General features: G+C 47.6%; 1 protein-coding gene across 2 annotated transcripts; it reads left to right on the top strand.

The window, feature by feature from the left end:
* The first annotated feature begins 4517 nt into the window (after positions 1-4517).
* Positions 4518-23706, top strand: Ptpn18 (protein tyrosine phosphatase non-receptor type 18). 2 transcript variants are annotated; one of them, XM_041655984.1, is made up of 15 exons: positions 4518-4763; positions 7742-7850; positions 8114-8190; positions 8282-8377; positions 8471-8509; positions 16195-16263; positions 18380-18442; positions 18717-18859; positions 19689-19755; positions 19838-19915; positions 20001-20090; positions 20289-20377; positions 21252-21457; positions 21843-21917; positions 22084-23706. In XM_041655984.1, the coding sequence occupies exons 1-15, from the start codon at positions 4530-4532 to the stop codon at positions 22149-22151; spliced, it is 1503 nt and encodes a 500-aa protein (XP_041511918.1). In that variant the 5' UTR covers positions 4518-4529; the 3' UTR covers positions 22152-23706. The 2 variants fall into 2 exon arrangements, with proteins under 2 accessions (XP_041511918.1, XP_041511917.1); XM_041655983.1 differs by having other exon boundaries at positions 4520-4763; positions 21249-21457.
* The last annotated feature ends 794 nt before the right edge of the window (positions 23707-24500 follow it).

Below are 24500 nucleotides of genomic sequence, written 5' to 3'. Positions count from 1 at the left end.
TCCAGCCCAGACCACAGCTTCTGTATACTGACCCAGTGTCCACCTCAGTGATACTGGCCTCTTAATAATTGCCGCTGCACTCTCGGCATCCATCACCCCAGTAAAACAAAGAAGGCTTCACTTCCAGATTCTGGATTCAAATATACCACACAAATAGAACTGAGAAAGATTCTCAAACTTCCCTCAGAAACATTGTAAGCCATTGTTATCTTCTCTTCCAAGGTCCTACAGAACAGTTCGCTAACACTTAGTGGCTTTCCCAGTCCAAAGATCCAAAATCCTCCACAGTCCTCCCCCAAATCAACACTGTCAGGTTCAGCACAGCAAAAACCCACTCCTAGTATCAATTTCTGATCTAGTTTGTTTGCAGTAGCAGTTACAAACATCGTGACCAAAAGCACCTTGAGGCGTGTGCTGGCTAGTTTATCTCAGCCTGACACAAACCAAAGTCATTTGGGAAAACAAAACCTCAACTGATGAGTGCCCCCACCAGATTTGCCTGTGGCCTAAAGATTGATTGATGTGGGAGGATCCAAGCTCACCGTGCTCCTAGTACCAGCCCTGCGCTGGTGGTCCTGAGTGCTCTAGGAAGGCAGTTAAGCAAAGCCAGTAAGAACACGCCATGGCCTCTGCCTCAGTTCCTGCCTACCAGGTTCCTGCCTTGAGTTCCTGCTTTGACTTCATTTGATGATAAACTGTGATTTGGAAGGGTAGGTGAAATAAATCCTTTCCTCCCCTAGCTGTTTTTGGTCATGGTGATCATGGTAATAGAAACCCTATCTAAGGGAAGAAAGAGTTGATTTGACTTACAGATCACAGCCCATCACTGAGAGAACTCAAGTGGGAACCTGGGGGCAGGAACAGAGGCAGAGTCCCCTGAGGACTGCTGCATCGCTAGCTTGCTTTCTCCTTGTGCAGTCAGCTTTCTTCAAATAATATATATTTTTCTGCTAGTTTTCTTATATAGCCCAGGACCACCTACCTGCCTGGGGTAGCCCCACCCACAATGAACTGGACCCCCTACATCAGTTAGCAATTTAAAACAGTATGTCCGCATTCACGTCCACAAGCAACCTGACGTAATGGAGTTCAATGGAGGTTCCCTCTTCTCAGCTGTGTCAAGCTGACAGTCAAGATTAACCATCAAGATAGACAGAATCCCAAGAGAACAGACTCCCATCTGGATAGCCAGATAGAATTTTAGACAGACGAGAAGACAGACATCTAGACAGAGCAGTGGTCCCAAAGAAATAGAGCCCCCCTTCCTTGCCGACTAAAATTAATCCCAGCCAAGCAGAAGACAAAACATCCCCACCAATTAAGTTACCCCAGTGGAGACCCGTCACCCTCCCAGTCAGTATTCAGATGGACAGGCTTACTTAGTGGCCAAACTTGAGCCTATGGGAGAAACAAACTTTTTCTGCAGAAAGGATACCTCCTTCTGGAGAAATAGACTCCACTGGACCTCCCAGCTGGATTCTCATTCCCTGCTTGCACAGATCTCCAGATCCCAAAGCAGAGATTCTCCATGCACTGGTCAGCTTTCCTGTCCCCCTGTCCATTACCATAGCTGACCATTGACCTCTCAGTGCTGCCACTGCTCCTGGGTACCACCAGTATCCAGTGGCCACTGCCCATCAGTGATATCTACTGCTGCTCCATGGAGACCTTTCACGATCCCTTAGTGACACTCCTCCATTTGTTCTGGAGTCACCTGGCTTAGAATGACTGCCATTAGTCATCTCGGAGACTCAGACTTTGGTTTGTGTCAGGCTGAGATAAACTAGCCAGCACACGCCTCAAGGTGCTTTTGGTCACGATGTTTGTAACTGCTACTGCAAACACACTAGATCAGAAATTGATACTAGGAGTGGGTTTTTGCTGTGCTGAACCTGACAGTGTTGATTTGGGGGAGGACTGTGGAGGATTTTGGATCTTTGGACTGGGAAAGCCACTAAGTGTTATTTTCACGGAGTTCATAGACCTATGTACTGCCTGCCTGAGTCACCCGCCACCCATGTCTGTCCATCCAACAGACATCAGCAGTCCCACTGGCATTTACGGCTCACCTGCTTCCTTGGGAATCAATCCTCCAAGTCTCTGAGGCCCCTCAATTAATGAATTGACCTTCACCCTGCCCCAGGTGACACCAACCTCCAATCACTGTTGGTCACATAACTGCCCTCCAGTGAGCCCACAATTACTGTCCCTTCTCAGTGATCCCTGCTGACCCCCTTAGAACACACAAACATGAATAACTCACAATAGTCTAGATCCCCACTTTTTAAGGCTTAAAATAATTCCTCCGTAGCTCCGTACATATGCGATGTGCTTTGATCATATTCCTCCCACTGCCCTCTCTAATCCCCTTCCTCTTCCTGCAGACCCCCTTCGTGACAAGCCCTCTCCTACTTGCTTGTCCTTGGTGTGTATGTGCCCCACTGCAGTGAACTGGGGTTTTCTGAATAGGCATGGGTAGGGCGGGTTCACTTACTTGAGTGAGGGAAACTTACCAGTGGCTGCACTATTGAGGAATGTGACCCCCCCATGACTATTAACTGCCTATAGCTTCTTAGAGAGGGATGAGGCCTGCTGAGTCCCTCTCATTCATGATGGCACTTTGATAAGCCCAGAGTTATGGGTTCATGGGTGCAACCGCTACGCCATATCCAGAAGACAATGTTTCATGGCACCCCTCACCTTCTGGCTCTTATGTTCTTCCTGCCCCCATCCCCACCCTGCAACGTTCCCTGAGCCTTGGAGAGTGTGGTACAGATATCCCTTTTAGGACTGAACACCCAACAGCCACTCACCCTCAGCACGTTAAACAGTCTGATTTTACCCTCATCTCTCAATATTTAAGCTTAGGTCCAGCAAACTACAATATGCAAACCACAAAATAGAAAAAATGTAACGAAATTAAAGGATTGTTGCCAACACAGTGTATAAAATATTTTAAAAACTTTGGCTAGGCAGTGGTGGCACACACCTTTAATCCCAGCATTCAGGGGGCAGAGGCAGCAGATCTCTGTGAGTTTGAGGCCAGCCTGGTCTACAGAGCTAGTCCCAGGACAGCCAGGGCTACACAGAGGAACTCTGTCTTAAAAAAACAAAAACAAGAAAATTATCTTATGTATATGAGTATTACTTGCCTGTATATCTGTGCCATGTGCATGCCCGGTGCTTGTGGAGGCCAGAAGGGGGCATTGGGTCCCCAGAACTAGAGTTTCTGATGGTTGAGAGTCACCATGTGGGTGGTGGGAACTAAACCCAGGTCCTCTGGAAGAGCAACCAGTGCTCTTAACTGCCGAATAATTGTTCCAGCCTCTCTAAGTTTTTTTTTTAAATTACATTTATTTGTGTGTTTATGCACAAGGCTGTGCACGAGGAGGTCAGGCTAACTCATGGAAGTGTTGTTTTCTTTTTTTCTCCCACCATGAGTGTACCAGGAATGGAACTCAACTTCTTGACAGGCTTGGCAGCAAGGCCTTTAGCTTCTGAGCCATCTTATTGCCCGCTGCCCCCTTTCAATGAAAAAAAAAAATTGGATACAGCCATCCCCTCCCCCATTACCTGGCTGTTTTCATGTTGACAAAGTGAAAGTTCATAGGATAGAGGTCAAGTAATCAAGCCCAAACCAGTTCTTGTCTGGCTTTTCAAGATGCTCTCCATTCTTTCATGTAAACACTGTGATGACCACTAAGTTGACAGCCTGTTACCAACGACCCCATTGATCTTTCAGTGACTTAAAGCACTTCCAGTCCTCAGCCCTATCCTTCCACACTCAACCCCAAATGATTTCCTCTGAGCCCTCCCTCAGTAGAGGGCTGGCAACCCCTGAAATTCTTTGGTTACCCTGCAGGTGTTGCTAGCCCATCTACTGAAGCTTGTGTTTTGGCAGCCCCCTTTCTATTTTATTTTGTATGTACGTGGTGGTGGTGGTGGGGGGGGGATGTACCGTTCATCTGCCTCTGCCTCCTGAGTGCTGGGATTAAAGGCGTGCGCCACCACCGCTCAGTTTTCCCATGAACTCTTTTCCAGTACCTTAATTCTCTTCCTCTCAGAGAGGTGTGGGATTAATAGCCTTACATTAGGACTTGATCCTGGTATCCTCGCTTTTCCAGCAGATCCCAGAAAGAGAAACACTCTCAGGAATAGGCCTTTTCCAAAAGCACAGTGGCAGGACTGCCTTTCCCCGACCTCTTTCATATTCAGCTGTGGCACAGCTGTGGATGTCTGCGTGCTGCGTGCAGGCTGGGTGGCCTCGCTACCCTGGTGCAACCTTGGGAACCTGGCCTGAGACACTGAGGGCGCAGCCATCCACCGGGAAAGGGACGTGATGGTGAGTCCGGGCTAGGGACTGGTTCAAGCGGGTTCGAGCGTTCCACGAGAACTCAACTGCTGCTGCACCGCAGTCTAAGCAACTGAGGCGCCATCGGGGAACTGCGGGTCAGACAGCCACACGACGTCCAGTTCGACAGCACTAGCTGCCCGCGCCCGTGGGTGGGGCGAAGTGGAGTGAGCTCCTAATGCAATTGGCCAAGGGGCGTGGCTTGCCATCCACTGGCAGCCTTCATTGGCTTCTGGGACAGAGGCTCCGCCCCACACTGTCTAAACTCTCTCGCGGGGTGGGAGCGCGGCGTGCACAGACCTCGGCGGCGGGTCGCAGCATGAGTCGCCACTTGGACCTGGTGCGAAGCTTCCTGGAGCAGCTGGAGGCTCGGGACCGCCGGGAGGGAGAAATCCTTGGCCGCGAGTTCAGAGTGAGTGACACTCCAGCGGTCAAACTTCGCAGCTAGGCTGTCCCCACCGCTGTCCATCTGTGCAATGTCAAAGTTCTGCCTGTTTCTCTCGGTTCCCGGGGCGTCTGTCTCCTGTCTCCGGCTCTCTGGTTTCCTCTTCCAGCACCTCCGTCACGCTCTCACACTCTCCTTCAGCCTTTCCTACTCTGCCCGCAGGTGCCCAGAGGGTGAAGTACACCGCTGTCTGGGAGGAGTCGGGCACACTCAGGGTCAGTGTATCCCGGAGCGACCCTTCTCCCTAGCAGGGCGGTGGCTGCAGCTGGGGAGGAAGGCAGCACACCTGCGCTGGACTCCCAGTCCCCAAGCCGGGCCACTCCTAGGTCACCTTGTAATCCCTGGGAGGAAGTGGCTTGGGGCAGCAGAAAGAGGAACAGGGAAACTTTGTCGCTTAGCCTTTGAGCTCTGCAGAGTTTAGAATTTCGAGTCCTTGCCCGTGGCCTGGGGAAGTCTGACTTCAGTTTCAACTGTTTTGAAAATGTGAATGTTAAAAGTTGGTCTGAGAAATTAGATAGTTTTGGTAGAAACACTTAGCACGTATTGGGTGCTCACTGGATAGGTGCCCTCAACATACATTACAAAACTTCTAAACGTTACATCAGGTAGTGCCAATTAAGCCTGTGAAGAAAGAATACCACTCAACAGGTAACGAAGTATTTTAAATATAGCTACAAGATCACACTGTATCAAACACAAATATGCATTATAAATATATAAAAACAAATATGACATTAAATAACCACTTACAGCCTGGCATGGTAGCACACACCTGTAATTCCAGCACTTGGTAGCCTAAAACAGGAGGATCGCCGTGAGGTCAAGGCCAGCCTGAGTTACATAATTTGAGGCCACTCTGAAATACAGAGTTAGATTGTCTCACAGAAAGAAAAAGATAGTTTACACAAAGATCATTGTGTAACCCAATAACAATACATCGTGATGGCGCACACCTTTAATCCCAGTACTCCCGCTGGGAAGGCAGGGCCAGGTGGATCTCTGTAAGGTTGAGTCCAGCCTGGTTAACAAAGAGAGCTCCAGGATAGCCAGGACTATGCTGAAAGACCCTGTCTCAAAACAAATGTCAATACCACCATACACAACAAACAACAATACCACAATACATACAACAAACATTAATAAGAACCAAATTTATTAAATTCATAGATAAATACACAGACTAAACATGTATAGATGCAAATATAAATAATTTGCACATATAAAATACTGTAACATAAGAAATATCTAAGTAATACATATTAATATAGTTTTTTTTTTGAGACAAAGTTTCTCTGTTGTAGCCTTGGCTGTCTTGGAACTTGCTTTGTAGACCAGGCTGGCCTCCAACTCACAGAGATCTGCCTACCTCTGCCTCCCCAGAGCTGGGATTAAAGGTGTGGGCCATCACCACCGGCCCTGAAATATGTAATTTATAAACATGAAAATGTGCATAAATATACACGTGGTGTATTGTTCAGGCTGATGAAGAGAGCAGTTCTGAGGGCAGAATCTTGCACACACTCCCTCCCTCCAGGGCTTTGGTTTTTCCGCCTCTGGGACTGAAATTCCAACAGTGGCACCACTGTAGGAAGGTGTCTCTGGGGGCTGGAATAAAACCCTTTGCAGTGGTGGCCCAAACACAAGGGCAACTTGATAGGTGTTTATTATCATTGCAATTATGAACACCGGATAATAAGAGTAATATCTTCGCTAATTATAATAATGTACTAGTTATAAAGCACCTATAGCATCTTCTTATATGTTATATGGTATAACATATATGACATCTTGTCATGTTGTATCTAGTATAAAGCATTTATTTTAAAGTTTTATTTGGTATGTATGCATATGCATGCACATGCACGCATGTGCTCGCAGTATTCTTGGAGACCGGAAGAAGGTGTTGGATTCCTTGAAGCTGGAATTGCAGGTAGTTGTGAGCTGGCCAGTGCTGGTGCTAGGAACCGAACTTGGGTCCTCTGCAAGAGCAGAAAGCACTCGACCACCATCTTTCCAATCACCATTTAATTTTTTTTGAGACAGTATTTTATGTACCTCAGGCAGATCTTGAACTCAGTATGTAGCCAAGGGTGATTCTGAGCTTCTTATAAAATTGTGCGTGCATGCGTGCCTGCGTGTGTGCACACGAGTATGTGGAACCGTGAGAGTTGGTTCTTATAAAATTGTGCGTGCATGCGTGCCTGCGTGTGTGCGCACGAGTATGTGTAACCGTAAGAGTTGGTTCTTATAAAATTGTGCGTGCATGCGTGCCTGCGTGTGTGCGCACGAGTATGTGTAACCGTAAGAGTTGGTTCTCTCCTTCTACCTTAGGAATTCTGGTGGTCAATCTCAGATCATCAGGCTTGGTGGCAAGTACCTCTACCCTCTGAGCCATCTCCCCAGCCCATTTCATTTGTTCGGGGGTAGGAGTCTTGTGCATGCCACAAGTACCCATGTAGAGGTCAGAGAACAACTTTCTGGTGTTGCTTCTCACTCCTTATTAAGGTGTGCGATCTGGGGATTGAGCACAAATCTTCAGGTCCGAATACCAAATGCTCTTACCCACTGAGCAATCGTTTGGGTCTAGATATTGCATGTTTTATAATTTATAGTACATTATAATGCGGATCGAGGGTGCAGGCCTGAGAAGTCAACCTCCTTGTGGGACCTTTGGCAAGCTGCTCAGCCACTTCCTCCGTCAGCTTCATCTACACAATGGACAGTGGGTAGTTTCTACTTAGGACGACTGAATCACCTAGGCGTGTTTTTCACTTGCTGTTGCTGGATATTATTAAACAGATTCTTATGCCATGGGTTTGCACGAGTCTTTCGTAGTCTGTTTGGATAACTCTTGGAATGTTTCAGCGTCCCAACACTCTGACCTGGCTTCTTTCTTCTTCTCTCTTGCCTCTTCTCTTCTTTTGGCTCGTGGTGCCTTCTACCAGGATATTAAGGCCCACTCGGTGGCCTGGAAGACTGGAGGTGTGTGCTCCACTAAGGTCGGCAATCGACCTGGGAACACGAAGAAGAACCGCTATAAAGACGTGGTGCCATGTAAGTCACTGGGTATCTTTAGGGAGTCAGGGCCACTTGCACAATCGCTAGGTGGCAGTGCCCGAGTGGCAGCAGCTACCCACTGCCCGGCCCCAACGCTCCGCTCTGCAAAGAGTTCTGCCTCCCATACGTGAGGCAGCTGCATTACTCCTTGAAGCCACAAGGGGCAGAGTCCTACCAGTGTTCCGTTACCTGGCTTGCTTTCGCATTGGAAGCCATCAGATAATTGCACACCCCTCTCCATATGTCTTACCCACTGGCAGATGACGAGACCCGCGTCATCCTTTCCCTGCTGCAGGAGGAAGGACATGGAGATTACATCAATGCCAACTTCATCCGGGTCAGGCTAGTGACCAGGGAAGAGGTGGCTTGGGGGTGGGGAGGGTGGGCTTCAGAATTTTGTTAATGAATGGCGAATGGGCCTTTTCCAGGGCACAGATGGAAGTCATGCCTACATTGCGACCCAAGGACCCCTGCCTCACACTCTGTTGGACTTTTGGCGCCTGGTTTGGGAGTTCGGGATCATGGTCAGCATTGGGGGACCTTGGGCATGGTTCTGAGTCACCCTCCTTCCTGTTTCCTCACCAGTGACCTCCCTCTTCCCTGCTCCTCTTGTCTAGGTGATCCTGATGGCCTGTCAAGAGACAGAGAATGGACGGGTGTGTATCCTCAGCCTCCCAGAGTGCAAAGAAGGCTTCTGTAGGGAGGGGAGAAGGATTCTTAGGGTCTCCTTTTGTCTCTAGGACCCTGGGTTAATAAGTCCTTGGCTGACTCCATTGTCGTTCTGTAAAAGCAGCTAGTCCTAATTTTGCTTTGATCTTTTTCCTTTTGTCCCCTTGGCGCTGGCAACCAGGGCTTTCCACCAGTCCATGACATGTCCAAGGACCTGTACTGCTCTGTTTCCTCTCTGATCTTTCTTTCTGTACCCCTCCCTGCTTTTCACACTCCCTCTACTTGCGCTTGCCTGTTCCTCAGATGAGACAGAAAGGACTCTCCTCCAGGGCCTGTGCCTCGGCCATCCCCCTGCCTTAGACTTTTCAATTGCCCATTCTGTTACCTGGACCTTCAACTGGCTTCCCACTCTCCAGCATGCCCACCTGTAACTCCTTCCTGTTATTTTCCCATTTCTAATCTATCCCAATAGTTCGTATCCACCTCAACACACTGGCTAATTCTACATGCGAAATACACTCACAATAGTGTGGTTACACCCCACATGCTATTGGTTTCGCCTTTCTGCCGGAATACAATCTGTTCAGTCGGGTATAGCAGCTCCCTCCCATGCTGCTGGTACTTGGGAGGCCAAAGTGAGAGGATAAAAAGTTTGAGGGCAGTCTGGGCAACTCAGGGAGACGGGCCAACATTTCCATCATCCCGTTAGCAGTCACATGCCGCGTTGAGCAGTCACAGACAACCCCGAGTCCACTTTTGATCACTGCAGGTTTGCCTACTCTGCATGATTGACACGCGATGGAATTGTGCAGCGAGTGTCTTTTGTGGCTGGCGTCTTTCTCTTTGTGTTTTTGGTGCTTGCACATGGTAGTGAGTTCACAGTTTGCTCCTGTTGCCGATTCATACCACACAGAATGTTTCTGCATTCACTCCTTTAAGCAGTTTGTAGATGCTGGGTTGTTTCCATATGTTGGCTTCGGTGAAATCACACTGCTGTGAACACTCATATACAAACCTCGAGTGGACATGAACTTTCGTTTCTCGAGCTGTTGGAACTGCTGGGTCATGGAGGAACTCTGCTTTTAACTCTATTTTAAGGAAGTGACAAACTGGTTTCTGTAGGAGCTGCACCGAGTTACGTTTTCATCCATCGTGCATGACAACTCTGGTTTCGTCAGAGCCTCACCAACATTTGTTATTCTCTTTTTAGAAAGTTCCTTTATTGGGGGGAGGGGCGTGTCCATGAGTGCAAGTGCCTACTGTGGAATGGGGTGGAAGTTAGAGTCAGCTTTGGGAATTGGTTCTCTTCTCCACCATGTGGGTTCCTGGGATTGAACTCAGGTCCTGGCAACAAGTATGTTTACCCAATGAGCCATTTTGCCTGCTCCCTGCTCGTCTGTCTGTATAGCCATTGTTGGGAATATGAAGGAATCTCTGACTGGGTCTTTTAAAACATATAAAATGTATGTAAACATAAAATTTGCCTCTTAAGGAACTGAAAAATATTTGGAGGTTAAGAGCACTTATTGCTTTTATAGAGGACCAGAACTCAGCTTAAAACTGCCTGCAACTTCAGCCCTAGAGGGCTCTGACACCCTCTTCTGGGCTCCTTGGGCACCAAAACACATTTGACATTCATTCTCACACAAGAGAGACATGCACATATGCATATGCATGCGTGTGCGTGCACACACACACACACACACACACACACACACACACACACAAATAAAAGGCATAAACTCCCCCTTTCCCCCTGGTGCTAGCCACCTGTCTTCTGTCTCCGCTGAATTGCCCATTCTAGTTGTCCTCCTATTTCTGGTTTATTTCAATTGATGTTTTCAAGGTGTGTCCATGCTGTCACATCAGAATTTCATTCTTTTTAAGACTACTATGCCATTGCTTTGTGCCATGTTTTCTTTACCCATTCATGTGTTGACAGATGTTTGGGTTGTTTCTATCTTTTAGGCTACTATGGATAATGCTGTTCGCACACACTGGTAAACAGTTATCTGTTTGAATCTGGGTTTTGTTTTACTCCATTTACGTATCTGTGTGCATACTTGTGTCTGTGTGTGAACAACACATGTATAGTTATGGATGTGTACACCTGTGTGCATACATCTCCAATCTCACTAAGTCACCCTGGCTGGCCTGGAACTCAGAATGTAGACAAGGTTGGTATTAAGCTTACAGAGACCCACCTTTCTCTGCCCTCTGTTCCTGCCACATTGCTAGGTTTAAAGGCTAGGCTCTGGCTCTGCCTGGCTCTCTTATTCCTTCTGAGGCAGAATCTCTCCCCAAACTCAGTGATTGAATTTTCTCAGCTAGCCTAGAAGCTAGCAACCCCAGAGAGCATCCAGTCTCTGGCCACCTGAGCTGGGGCTGTAGGTATACAGACGATGCCTGGCTTGTTATATGGGTGCAGGGATCTGAACTTTAGTGCTCATGGTTGTGCAACAAGCACTCGTAATTGCTGAGCTATCTCTCTAGCGCACCCTCTATTTTTTTCAATTCATTGAATATAAATCTGCAGTAGAATCACTGTTTAATTTTTATTTTACAGTGTCTAAACCTTTTACGATTCCACCAGCTAGGGGGTTCGGTTTCTCCATATGTTCGCTAACACTTGCTATTTTGTGTGCGTACATGTGTATGCACACGTGTGTGCACATGTATGTGTGTCTGGGTGTATATGTGTTTGTGTGCACACCAAGTGTGTGTGTGTGTGTGTGTGTGTGTGTGTGTGTGTGTGTGTGGTGTGCTCTTGCACATATGGAGGCCAGAGGAGGAATTGGACATCCTCCTTTATTAACTTTCTGCCGTTTTCCACAGAGGCTGGCAACCAAGCCCTAGGCATCCTCCTGCCTCTGCCCCTACAGTATTGTGGTTACAGGTGCAACCCAGACTTTTCATGTGGGTGCTGGGTATTTGAATTCAGATCCGCATTCTTGTTCAGCAACCGCTCTTACGCGTGAGCCATCTCTCCAGCTCAACAGTTGTTATTTACTTCCCACTCATTAAGAAAACGGCTCCCGGGATAGAGAGATGGCTCAGTGGTCAAGAGTGCATCCTGCTATTGCAGAGGACCCGAATTTGTTCTTAGCACCGGCATCAAGCGCTCACAACTACTTGTAACTCAGCTCCAGGATCCTACAATTCTGCCCTCTGCAGGCACTGCGTTCACCAGCACATTACCTCCTCAATTAAAAATAATAAAAATAAATCTTTTTTTTTTTTGAGGCAGGGTTTCTCTGCATAGCCCTTACTATCCTGGAACTCACTCTATAGACCAGAGAGCCACCTGCCCCCTACTTCCTTAGTGCTGGGATTGAAGGCATGTGCCACCATCACCAGGCAAAAACAAATATTAAAAAAGAAACATTCATTTTGGTTTTGTTTTTCAAATGTTTTTGTATGTCCTCTCCGGACAAGCATATATTTGAGTCCCATTTTAAAACTGGTCTGTTGTCTTTGTTACTGAGCTGAAAGAGCTCTGGGTACAAGTGCTTATCAGCAGATGACTGAGCTCCCATCCCGTGGACTGTCATTCCCTTTCTCAGTAGGAACCCTTTGCACACACATACGCTTTGATCGTTGTGTTCTAACCTATCATTCTGTATTTTTTTTTTTTTTTTGATTTTTCGAGACAGGGTTTCTCCGTAGCTTTTGGTTCCTGCCCTGGAACTAGCTCTTGTAGACCAGGCTGGCCTCGAACTCACAGAGATCCGCCTGCCTCTGCCTCCCGAGTGCTGGGATTAAAGGCGTGCGCCACCACTGCCTGGCGTATTTATTTATTATTATGTATACAGTATTCTCGGTATTCTGCCTGCTTGTGTGCTTGCAGGCCAGAAGAGGGCACCAGACCTCATTACAGATGGTTGTGAGCTACCATGCAGCTGCTGGGAATTGAACTCAGGACCTTTGGAAGAGCAGGCAGTGCTCTTAACCACTGAGCCATCTCTCCAGCCCCTAACCTATCATTCTGCTGGTGTTTTTTTGCATTTACATCTAGGAAGTCACTGTCTAAAGAAGAATCTACTTCTGTGCTTTCTAAGTTTTCCACAACTTCATATCTTGCATTTCTTATTCTTTTGAATTAACTTTTATGTATACAGGATGAGAAAGGAATCTAAAGTTCTTTTGTATGTATTCAATTGATGCCATGCCTTTGGTGAAGACCACGCCTTATCCATTTAATTGGTCACCCACTGGGCCTTCTCCATTAATTCCATGCCATCTTTATTGAAAAAAGTAATTGTAAAGGCTTATTTCTGAGCTCTCAAATTTTTCCATTGATCTATAAATCTGTCTTTGCATTAGCAAGACAAGGTTGTACCCCGGAAGCTTTCAGTAAGGAAGTGAGTCCTCTAATTTGTCCTTTCTCTGTGTGCTTGTATGGATGTGCTGTGTGGTATGTGTGCATGTGTGTGAGTGGGAGGGTACGTGTACATATGTGTGAGCATGTGCGTGGAAGCCGGGGGTAACTGCAGGTATATTCCTCTATTGCTCTCCACCTTACTTTGAGAAAGGGTCTCTCGTGGAATCTGAAGCTCCCTGATTCAACTGAATGGTTAGACTGTGAGCCTAGGGATCCTATTGGCACTTTCCCGCCTGAACCAGCTCCCTAGCACTGAATTTGTCCCTTCTGGAAGACGGCTTGGTTATGCACCTTGTGCAAAAAGGCGAACAAGGTCAGCATGCTGCTCATGTTTAGAAAGGCCTTCCTATGATCTGGCTCTCAGATGAATTGTGAGGGTTTTCTATAAGGATGGGCCATTATGCCTAACATATATATGAGACTGAAAAGTACCCAGCAAAATTCCCAGCGAGCCGACTTCCTAACAAGCTTCACTGTGGTTGACATTCCGTCACTTCTGCCCCACAACTCATCGCTGGGCTACTGAAGCACGTCCTTTGAAACTCTACTGGGCAAGCAGCTTTGGAAGCTTGTGTTCTGCAACCGTTGAGCCACACACCTTTTCCCTGTGCTGAATTTATTCTGTGTCTTTTCACTGGACCAAGTCATGGCCATGAGGACGACGATATGCCGAGTCCTGTCTGTCCTAGTATACTATCAACGCCAGGCTGGTCTTCCCTAGCCCCCACTTCTGCACTTCTATATTCATCCTAAGATTACATTTTTGGCAATACCAAAAAAAACCTGCCCACCAATCCATTTTCCCAGCTCTGACACTGATATTGCATTGTCAACACACCTTGCATCCCTAGGATTAATCCTGTTTATTCTTGGGGTATAATACTTGGCCGGTATTTTCTTGAGAATTTGGGCTTTAAGTTTGTGAGATATTGGTGGGTACTTTGTGATCCCTGGTTTGGATAGGACCATATTTGGTTTTAGTGTGCTAGGTCATGTTTATGCTCCTTCAGGTTTGGCTGGTTGGTTAGTTTTTTTTTTTTTTTTGGATGTATGAAGGGTTATTATTAATTCTGCCTTACTTGCTCAGTAAATATAACTCGATTATTTTTTTTATGGGAGGCAAAAATGTGAAAAATGTTTTAATGTAACGACATGCCTGCTTTTGTCTTTGTTCTTTATGGTTTTCTGTAGCTTCAAGTTTCCATCTGGTGTTGTTCTATGTATACGAAAAGCTTCTCCTTATAGATTTGCTTGCAATGAACTTGCCAAGTTTTTGTGTGACAAGGTTTCTAGTTTATTAATTTATTGAGGGGCGGAGTCTGAGTGAGCCATAGCACCTGTGTGCAAGTCAGAGAACAACTGCCCGAGAGTCCCCTCTTTCCTTCAGCTGTGTGGGGACCTGGGGCTAAACAACTGCCCGAGAGTCCCCTCTTTCCTTCAGCTGTGTGGGGACCTGGGGCTAAACAACTGCCCGAGAGTCCCCTCTTTCCTTCAGCTGTGTGGGGACCTGGGGCTAAACAACTGCCCGAGAGTCCCCTCTTTCCTTCAGCTGTGTGGGGACCTGGGGCTAAACAACTGCCCGAGAGTCTCCTCTTTCCTTCGGCCGTGGGGACCTGGGGCTAAAACTACGGTGGTCAGGTTTGGTGACAAACAACTTTACCCCCTGAACCAACAATCTAACCCAAGTTTTTTTTTTTTTCCAGTATTCTTAGGATGTCACATGATTATCTTCTTTACGTATTTACCCCCTCAATACAGATTATTGACTTTATTAATTTCATCAGCTTTGGGAAACTTTCAGCTTTTATTTCTTCAAGTATGATTTCTGTTCTCTCTGGGACCAGAGAGATGGTTCAGTGGCTAAGAGCGCTGGCTGTTCTTCAAGAGGATGTGAGTTCAATTCCCAGAACCCACATGGGGACTCACAACAATTTCTAACTCTAGGTCCAAGATATCCACTGCCCTCTTCTGGCCTCAGGCACCAGGCATGCACCCAATGTCCAGACAGACATGTAGGCAAAACACCCATACACATAAAATAATTTCTGTTCTCTCCATCTCTCCTCTTCTGAACTCCGGGTACCACTTCATGTGTCCCACAAAGGACTGAGTCTCCTCCTCCTCCTCCTCCTCCTCCTCCTCCTCCTCCTCCTCCTCCTCTTCTCCCTCTTCCTCCTCCTCTTCTTCTTCTTTCTCCTCTTCCTCTTCCTCCTCCTCCTCCTCCTCTTCTACTTCTTCCTCCTCCTCCTCCTTCTCCTCCTCCTCCTCCTCCTCCTCCTCCTCCTCCTCCTCCTCCTTCTCTTTGTTTATGTTGCAGTATCTTCATGCTCACTGCTTTTCTTTCCTTTGGGGTTTAACCTGCTATTTGTTAACTTCAAGTGTTTTAGAATTCCCTTTAGGGCTGGTTTTGCACCTTACACTTCAGCCTTTGTTATATTCATGTTTTCATTTTGACTATTTATATTGCTATTTTAAGGTCTTTGCCGCTTTCTTCTGTCGCTTCTGAATCTTTTTCTACTTGCTGACTATTTCCCTGGTAACAAGTCACATGTTACTGCGTCATTGTTTATCAAGGACATTTTTATTAGGTGCTGGATGGTTGAAGTGTCTCCTAGTTCAATGCTAGGTTGTGTTGACTTTTGTTAAAGAGTATTTCAAGTGCTTTACTTTTCTAGGAAGGTGGCCAAGTCTCTTTTGAATGTTTTATTGTCTGGCCCTTTCTATTTCCTTGGTTTCTGTTTGCATAGCTCTCTCTTCTCTGAAAATTCAGTGTTGCCCTCTCTGAGCCGCGATCTGTGTTTCTGTAGCATGTTGGAATAATGAGGCTCCTTAGTTCCTACATGTCAAGGCAGTAGGCCAGTTAGTCCACTTAGTGCCTACACCCCTGCAGTGCATGTGTCTTTGATGGGAAGCATTGGTTCATGTACTTAGTTCTAGCTCCATGCAGCAGGAGGATACCCTGAACTGCCTTCCTCCAGAATAATCAAAACATTGCCCCTCAGAGTCAGGTAGATCTCTGTGAGTTCGAGGCCAGCTTGGTCTACAGAGCGGGTTCCAGGATACCCAGAGCTACATAGAGAAACCCTGTCTCAAAAAACCAAAATAAATAAATACATAAATAATCTTGCCCCTATGGAGTGTGCGGAGTGTGCGTGTGTTTAACACCATACTCTACAGCTGGCCTCTATCACAGCCACAGCTGCTGGCCCTTCCACGTGTCTCACTTGGGTGTCTTGTCACTCTGAAAGTGACCTTCCCACTTACTCTTGCCTTTCCTTCCTCCCTCTGCAGAAGAAGTGTGAACGTTACTGGGCCCAGGAGCAGGGGCCACTGCAGACAGGGCCTTTCTGTATCACCCTGGTAAGCCGGAACAGGGGTGGGAACAAGGTGGGCTCTGCAAGCCTTGGGTAGTGGGGAGATCTCCATCCAGGAAGATATAGAGAAGGAGAAACCTTAGACTGGATGTGCAAGGATGAGCCGTTTTCTCACAGCTCCCTGACACCACGGGAGACTCAGAACACTCTGGGGTCGTCATACAAACCATCAGAACACAGTTTAAAATTTTTAAAATTTATTTTTACTTTATTATTATTTTATTGTTATTATTATTGGTGTGTGTGTGTGTGTGTGTGTGTGTGTGTGTGTGTGTGTGTGTGATTTTTTGCTGGTGAGAGAATCAAGGCTTCACACATGCTCGGTAAGTGTTCTTCTCAGGCTCTAGCACTTTTGACTATGATTACTGTAACCTCTGTAACCAAAATGTACCTGTTCAGGTTTCTGCAATTCATATTTCTTTACCATGTGCAGAGAACTGCATACAGATACAATGAGACCGATGTATTTCAGAACAATGGACCTCTCGTGTTCACTGGACAGGGATTCATTTTGTTTGTATAATCATTCCTCTTTTCCTGTTCTGAGAAAAGTTTCCTTGAAAACTTTGGGAGAAGTTTAGACCAAAGGAAAATTTATAAATATTATCAGTATAGAAATTTATTTGAATTAAAAAATATATGGCTGAATTTACAATAACATAATACTTACCTAAAGGAAATAACATCATTGGCTGTGAAACCACTTTTTGTTTGTTTGTTTGTTTGCTGAGAGGGTTTCTCTATAGCCTTGGCTGTCCTGAAACTCTCTGTAGACCAGGCTGATCTCAGATTCACAGAGATCCTCCTGCCTCTTCCTCCCGAGTACTGGGATTAAAGGCATGCACCACCAGTGCCCAGCTGACTGTGAAACCATTTAAAGATATTCTTTTGAAATTAAAAGAAATACGTGGCAGACAATGAGGGCTGACTGAGAAGCCAAGGACAATGGCACTGGGTTTTGATTCTACTGCATGTACTGGCTGTGTGGGAACCTAGTCTGTTTGGATCCTCACCTTCCTAGATCTGGATAAAGGGGGGAGGACCTTGGACTTCCCACAGGGCAGGGAACCCTGACTGCTCTTTGGACTGGAGAGGGAGGGAGAGTGGGGGAAGGGGGAGGGAAATGGGAGGAGGTGGAAAATTTTAATAATAATAATAATAATAATAAAGCTAAACAAAAAAAGAAATACGTAATGAGAATGGACAAGAAAGCAAAGAGAAAATATAAGTCCTCTGAGGATTGGGAATTCTAACAAGGACACACTACGTAAGCTAGCCCAACAGAGTCTGAATTGGAAGCCATGCTCAGAAAGCTCTCTCGTCTCTCAGCAACATGGGAAATAAGTCTGTGGTCCCAGAAATGTAAGAACAGCACTGCAGGCTAGAGACTTTTTTTTTTTTTTTTTTTTTGGTTTTTTGAGACAGGGTTTCTCTGTGGTTTTGGAGCCTGTCCTGGAACTAGCTCTTGTAGACCAGGCTGGTCTCGAACTCACAGAGGCCTGCCTCTGCCTCCCGAGTGCTGGGATTAAAGGCGTGCGCCACCACGGCCCGGCCAGAGACTTTTTAAAAATGTTTTAGTATTTGACTTTTACTCAAGAATGCTTTGCTTTCATCAGGCATGGTGGTATACACATGTCATCCCAGCACATATACACATGGTAGTATACACATGTATATACACATGTAGTATACACATGTCATCCCAGCACATATACACATGGTAGTATACACATGTATATACACATGTAGTATACACATGTCATCCCAGCACATATACACATGGTAGTATACACATGTATATACACATGTATTATACACATGTCATCCCAGCACGTATACACATGTAGTATATACATGTATACACATGTATATACACGTGGTAGTATACACAAGTATATACACATGTAGTATACACATGTCATCCCAGCACATGGGAATCTGAAGCAGGAGGCTCTCATATTTGAGGGCAGCCTAGGACTCTACAGCAAGACCGGTCTCAAAACCAAAATCAAAACGCAAAGCTTTGCTTTCTAGAAGTATGAAATGTGCCCCTACAGGTCTGTGTTCCCCTTTTGTTCTCTCTCTTCTTCTCACATGCTCAGATAAAGGAGATGCCAGTGAATGCAGACATCATTCTCAGGACCCTCCGGGTTACATTCCAGAAGGTACTGAACAGGCCAAAGATGAAGGGGCTCTTGCACGGGTGGAGCTGTTTCCACCGCCATCAACTGGGCTCTCTTGATGGTTTTCATCACCTTCAGTGATTATGCAGTGGGTTGGTTTTCCTTCGCGGAGCTGGGGATGGAGCACACAGCCTCATGCATGCTGTACAAGTGCTCTTCCCCCAGCCTTATCTGGTGGATTTCAATGGAATACGCTTATGGCCGTAGTAGGTGCTCTATAAATGTATGCTTTTCTATTCTCTGTTCCCCGTCCCAGGAATCCCGCTCTGTGCACCAGCTGCAGTTTATGTCCTGGCCAGACCACGGGGTTCCCAGCAATCCCGACCACATTCTCACCATGGTGGAGGAGGCCCGTTGCCTCCATGGAGCTGGCCCCGGACCCCTCCTTGTCCACTGCAGGTTTCGAGAACAGGCTTTCTGGGCTCTGTAGAAGCAGAAGGTAGAGGGTGAGGCAGAAAAGCAAGGAAGAGAGTTTTTGGCTCGAAAGCAGCCTTTCCCTTTCAGTTGCCCCTTTTTGAGAAACTTCTGTCCCTATATTTATGATATAATGAGCTGGAATCTTTAGCATTTGCTAAGCACAGACTGCCTACTGGGGAGTAAGCATATAGCTGATACTTCATAAGCCCAAGTGAATAAAAAATGGTTTTTCTGTGCTGAAAAATTAGCTCAGTGGGGAAGGTACTTGCTGTACATGGACTTGAGCTCAGATCTCTAGCACCCAGGGAAAGCCAGGACGGGCGGCTTGTCTCTGTGACCCCATGGCTGGGTGAGGGGTAGACGCGTGGATCCATGGGGCTTGCTGGTCAGCCAATCAAGCCAGTTTGTGAGCACCCCATTTAATAAGAGACCCTGTCTCAAATATAATGTTGATCTCCACACACACATACACACACCAAATTGGCACACACTAGTGTACATATAAAAACCAAAGTGCTTTATTTGAAATTATAATCTAGGGATCCTGCAATTTAAGAGGTACTGCAGGGGATCTGATTCAGCTCAGCCCCAAATTCTCCATGTAGAAGAGGTAGTGGCGTCTGCATGATAGACAGGCTGGCCATCCCAGCACTTAGGAAGTTGAGGTCAGAGGATCAAGAGGTCCAAGCCAGACTGGGCAACACGGCAAAACCTATGGGAAGTGGAGGGGGTTGAGAGAAGAATGGAAAAATGGGGAAAAGGTCGTTGTGGGCCGGCTGTAATGGAGTCTGCTCCGATTCTTGCTTGTCAGCGCTGGCTGCGGACGAACAGGTGTCCTGTGTGCTGTGGATTACGTGAGGCAGTTGCTGCTGACCCAGGTACGATGCCATCTTCTTCTGTGTGCAGTGTGTCCCACACCTGCCTACCAGGGCCTGTTCACACTCCCTCTCTCTGTCCCAGACAATCCCACCCAATTTCAACCTCTTTGATGTGGTCCTCGAGATGAGGAAACAGCGTCCTGCGGCCGTGCAGACAGAGGTGTGTGCTTGCCCTGCCTTCCTATTCCCCCGGACACGGGGAGGCTTCTGTGTTTTCTCTTCTCAATGACCACTCACCCCAACAGGAGCAGTACAGGTTCCTGTACCACACCGTGGCCCAGCTATTCTCCCGTACTCTCCAGAACACCAGCTCCCACCACCAGAAACTAAAAGAGGTACAGAGCCCCCAATTCCACTCCGTCAGCCACCAGCACTCTAACACTCCTGAGAACAACAATGGACTTACTGTGCCAGGGCCCTTGCCTCCTCAGGACTACTTCCTCAGTCTGTCCCCTCATAAGCTTATCTCAGCACCCACAGTGACCCCCATAAGGGGCATGGCCTCACGACCCTCCCCTCCTGTTCTCCTGTAGAACTGTGCCCCAATTGGAAAGGATTCCTTGTCCCTCAGGATCTCACCAGAGCCATCTGCCACATCCCGCCCACCAGGTGGTGTTCTCAGGTACTGGTACTGGCTGACCCATCCACAGTTCACTCTGCGTCTGGACGCCTACCCCTGCATTCTGAGTTAGCCTTTCCCTTGCTCTTGCAGATGGTAATTAATTAGGCAAATGTTTTTAGACTCTCTCTCTGTATGTGTGTGTCTCTGTGTCTCTGTCTCTCTCTGTTTCTCTGTCTCTGTCTCTGTCTCTCTTTCTCTCTGTGTGTGTGTGTACACGCACTGAGAGGTCAGAGGATGTAGAAGGAGTTGCTGGCAGGCCTGTGGCTCCCACACAGCTAGCTTAGTCCCGGAAATAATTACAAGGAAACTGTATTCATTTAAACACTGCCTGGCCCGTTAGTTCTAGCCTCTTATTGGCTAACTCTCACATCTTGCTTATCTGTATAGCACCATGAGGTGGTGGCTTACCTGACCTGGCAGCTGGCTCCAAGGCAGTTTCTTTATTAACCAATGAAAGTCAGCAGATAGATAGAAGACCCTCCTACATCAAGAGGACAATCTTGGGTATGGGTCCTCACCTTCCATATGTTTTGAGACAGTCTAGTCTCACTCGGTACATCAGGTGTTTGGGGATTCACCTGTTCCTCTCTCCCCTCTCAAGTAGGAGTTCTGGAGTTACAGCCACACTCCACCAAGTCGGCCTTTACATGGGTCTTACTTGTCAATCTGTCCCTGTCCCCCCTTACTGTAGGGATACTAGAGACGCGGAACCCCGCTTTCAACCCTCGGGTGGCCCGCCCCTTCCCTCCTTTGCTGCCCTGGGGACTGGGGCCGGCAGGCAGGAAGGAAGCCCGCAGCCTGGGGTGAGCTTGCTCCCTCCCCTGCTCTCCTTGTACTTTGCGCTTTCACTTCCTCTGCTTGTTGCCAGCAGCAGGAGCATCTCCGTACCCGGATCCCAGACCCGGACCATGGCCGACACGTACGCTGTGGTTCAGAAGCGTGGCGCCCCCGCGGGCGCAGGGCGGGGCACGCGGGTGCCCAGCAGCACCGACACCATAATCTACAGCCAGGTGACTCCGCGTTCCCAGCGGCCGGTGGCACACACCGAAGACGCGACGGGGACGACGCCACCGGGCCGTGGTGAGTTGGGGCCGGCCCGCTCGGAAAGCGGGGCTGAGGGCCACCCGCGCGCACCTGTTCTCATGTTTGCACCTGCTAAGGCTCCGGGTGGTGGTGGGAGATCTAAGCAACCACGCGGGGGTCAGCTCTCGATCCCAGTCTGGCCACGTTCTGGGCTCCTGATTATCGGGTTTCAAGCTCCAAAATGAATCGCAGGTCAGGTCTCAGTTGAGAGGTTGGGTCTAAGACGAACCCCAAAGATAGACCTCCGGACTTGGCCACACCCGTGGCTCCGCCTCCAACTGTTTACCTCTGCGAGGGAAGTCTGTGACTGCGCCCTCGGTCGAGTCCCCTGGGACTCGAGAAGGCTGCTTGAACTGATCGGTAGGGGTTCTTCTGCCCGCAGTTCCTGTGGATCTAAATCCTCCCGGGCCTGATGCCTATGAAGAAGTAACAAATGGACCGCAGACTGGTGGTCTAGGTAAGTCAGAGCCTACGGTGCAGCTTTGGAGAGCCCCAGGAATTTGGCAGTTCTGGCTGGAGCTTGGGATTCAGGCTGTCCTTCATATACCAGGGCCTGGGGGCATGCGAGGGTGTTTTGGGAGAGGTTACCCTTTCACACCCCCAACTTCTCTCCCTTCTCTCAGGCTTCAACTTGCGCATTGGAAGACCCAAAGGACCACGGGATCCTCCAGCGGAGTGGACGCGGGTGTGAGTGCTATCGCTCAATAGTGGCTGGACTTCTGCAGCCTTGCTGCTGTGCGCTGTGTTGGAAATGGGACTCGTGGGTCTGCATCAAAATAAAAGTTTCTCAGGGCGGAAAAAATAAGGGCTTTGCCCCAGTGTTTATAGCAATCAAAGCCCGAGGCTTGGAGAGGTAAGTGGGAGATCACTGGTGGTGGGTCTACCCTGAGGAAATTTAAGAAAGAATATCAGGAGTGGGTGTTGCGACCCCCTCCCCATATACCCGAGGATATAATCTATTGGTAAGCTTCCAGATACATCCCCTCACCACAGAATGAGAGGTGTATCCTCAGTACCGGGGCTTCCTTTGCCCAGACACTCAGGTGACCCCAAGGGGATGAGGTAGACGACCCTGAAGATGGGTAGAAGACCCTGAGGATGGGTAGGATGGACCTCCCAATATTCAGACAGATCCAGACCAAGCCTAGCTATGGCCAAGTGGACTGACCCCAGACAGGAAGATTTAAAAAAAAGAAAAAGAAAAGAAAAAAGTTTCCAGATAGGAAAACATAGCTCACCAAATCTGGACATAGAGCTAGATCGCTAAATATCCACACCTTCAGAGTTGTCTGTGGCAAAACAGATGGACCTCAGCCAGAGAGAAATAAACCAACCAATAGCCTTTAAGACCAGTCCCAGCCAGTGATCACTAATCCCCCCAAATCAGGCCCTCACTCTGCCTTGCTAGCCAAATGGACTTCTAGCCAGACAGAACCCCAGACATAAACAGATTCCTGATGAACGGATACCCACAGACATCCCAGCTAGACTGGGCAGACTGGCTGACCTACCAGCCATAGATGTACAGACATCACAGATCATCCACTAAACTCCCAGATATCCAGACAGACAGAGCTCTTCTGACATAGAATTCCTGTTCGGGTGGACACATGGATATCGCTCATCCCAACAAAGAGAAACAAACCAAAGTTCTCTCCTGGAGGCCAGAATCCGGGGTGGTTTGCAGTTGATAGGGTCAGTGCTGAGCTCAGGAAACGCTGTTTAGGTCTTAGCTTCCCTGTCTGAATGGGAAGAGTGGCCATGCTGAAGTCCAGGAGCACGTCTCTAGGATGGGGAGACTTAGGGTAACTGTTGGCAGGTCTTGGCAGGTCTGTCTTGGAAATCTGCCCTAAGCCAGACTGCAGCTCCCTCCTCACTGGACTCCGCAGCCACCTTCCTAACCTTCCTCTTAGTCCCTGTTTGCTCGGGATAAATGCCAGCCTGCTAGTTTTTGTTGCCTTTAATCGTTTATGACAATTACATTGATTGTCAACTTGAGAGAGTCTTGAACCACCTAGGAGACACACATCTTTGTGAGAGTCTATAAATCAGGCTAAGAGAAGTGGGAGGACTCACGCTCAGTGTGGACAGCACCAGACCCAAGGCCAGGGTCCTAGACTGAATGAGAAGAAAGCGATCTGAGCACCTGAACTCTTCACTGCTTCCTGACTGTAGATGTAATGTGACCAGTTGCCTCAGGCTCCCGCCGTGACTTCCTTACCATGCTCTGGAACTGTGACCCCAAATAAAACCGTCTTTCCTTAAGTGGCCTGAATCCGGTCTTTTGTCACGTCACAATAGAAACATCATGGGTACAGGAAGTGAAGTCTGGTCTACAGGAAAGTCTTAGGCATTCTTTGATCTTGTTCCAAAGAAATGGGGGTCTTGTCGCTGTTGTTGTCTGCATTAAACCTCAGGCTTCATGTATGGTAGTCTGGTTCTTCATGACTGAGTTATATCCGCAACCATCTTTTAGCTATTTATTTATTTTTAAAGTTGAAAACAATTATATGTATGGGTGTTTTGCCAGCTTCTACGTCTGCACCACGTCTTCAAGAAACTGGAAGTGAGCATCAGATCCCCTAGAACTGGAGTTGAAACTGGAGATGGCTCTTAACTTCCAACTGGGTACTGGGATTCAAATTCAAGTCTTCTAGAAGAGTAGCCAGTGCTTTTACCCACAGAGCTATTTCTGCAGCCCTTATTTGTTTATTTATTTATTTACTTATTGTGGTGGTTTGAAAGGGAAAGGGAGTGGCCCTACTAGGAGCTGTGACCTTGTTGGAGTAGGTGTGGTCTTGTTGGAGAAAGTGTGTCACCAAGCGGAGGCAGGTTTTGAGACCTCTTATCGTCTCAGGATTGTACTCAGCTTCTCAGACTGCTTTGTGTGTGTTGCCTGCGCAAGATGTAGAATTCTCAGCTACCTCTCCGGCGACTTGTTTGCTTGCACACTGTCATATCCCACCATGGTGATAATGGACCAAACCTCCGAAGCTGTTAGCTGCCACCTCAGTTAAATGTTTTCCTTTGTAAGAGTTGC

The sequence above is a fragment of the Microtus oregoni genome, unplaced genomic scaffold (genome assembly GCF_018167655.1).
Source record: "Microtus oregoni isolate MIOR12 unplaced genomic scaffold, Mior012 000007F_ref0000211, whole genome shotgun sequence".
In the NCBI taxonomy this organism is placed as follows: Eukaryota; Metazoa; Chordata; class Mammalia; order Rodentia; family Cricetidae; genus Microtus; species Microtus oregoni.
The sequence above is the reverse complement of the archived record's forward strand: the minus strand, read 5'-3'. Positions and strand labels throughout refer to the sequence as shown.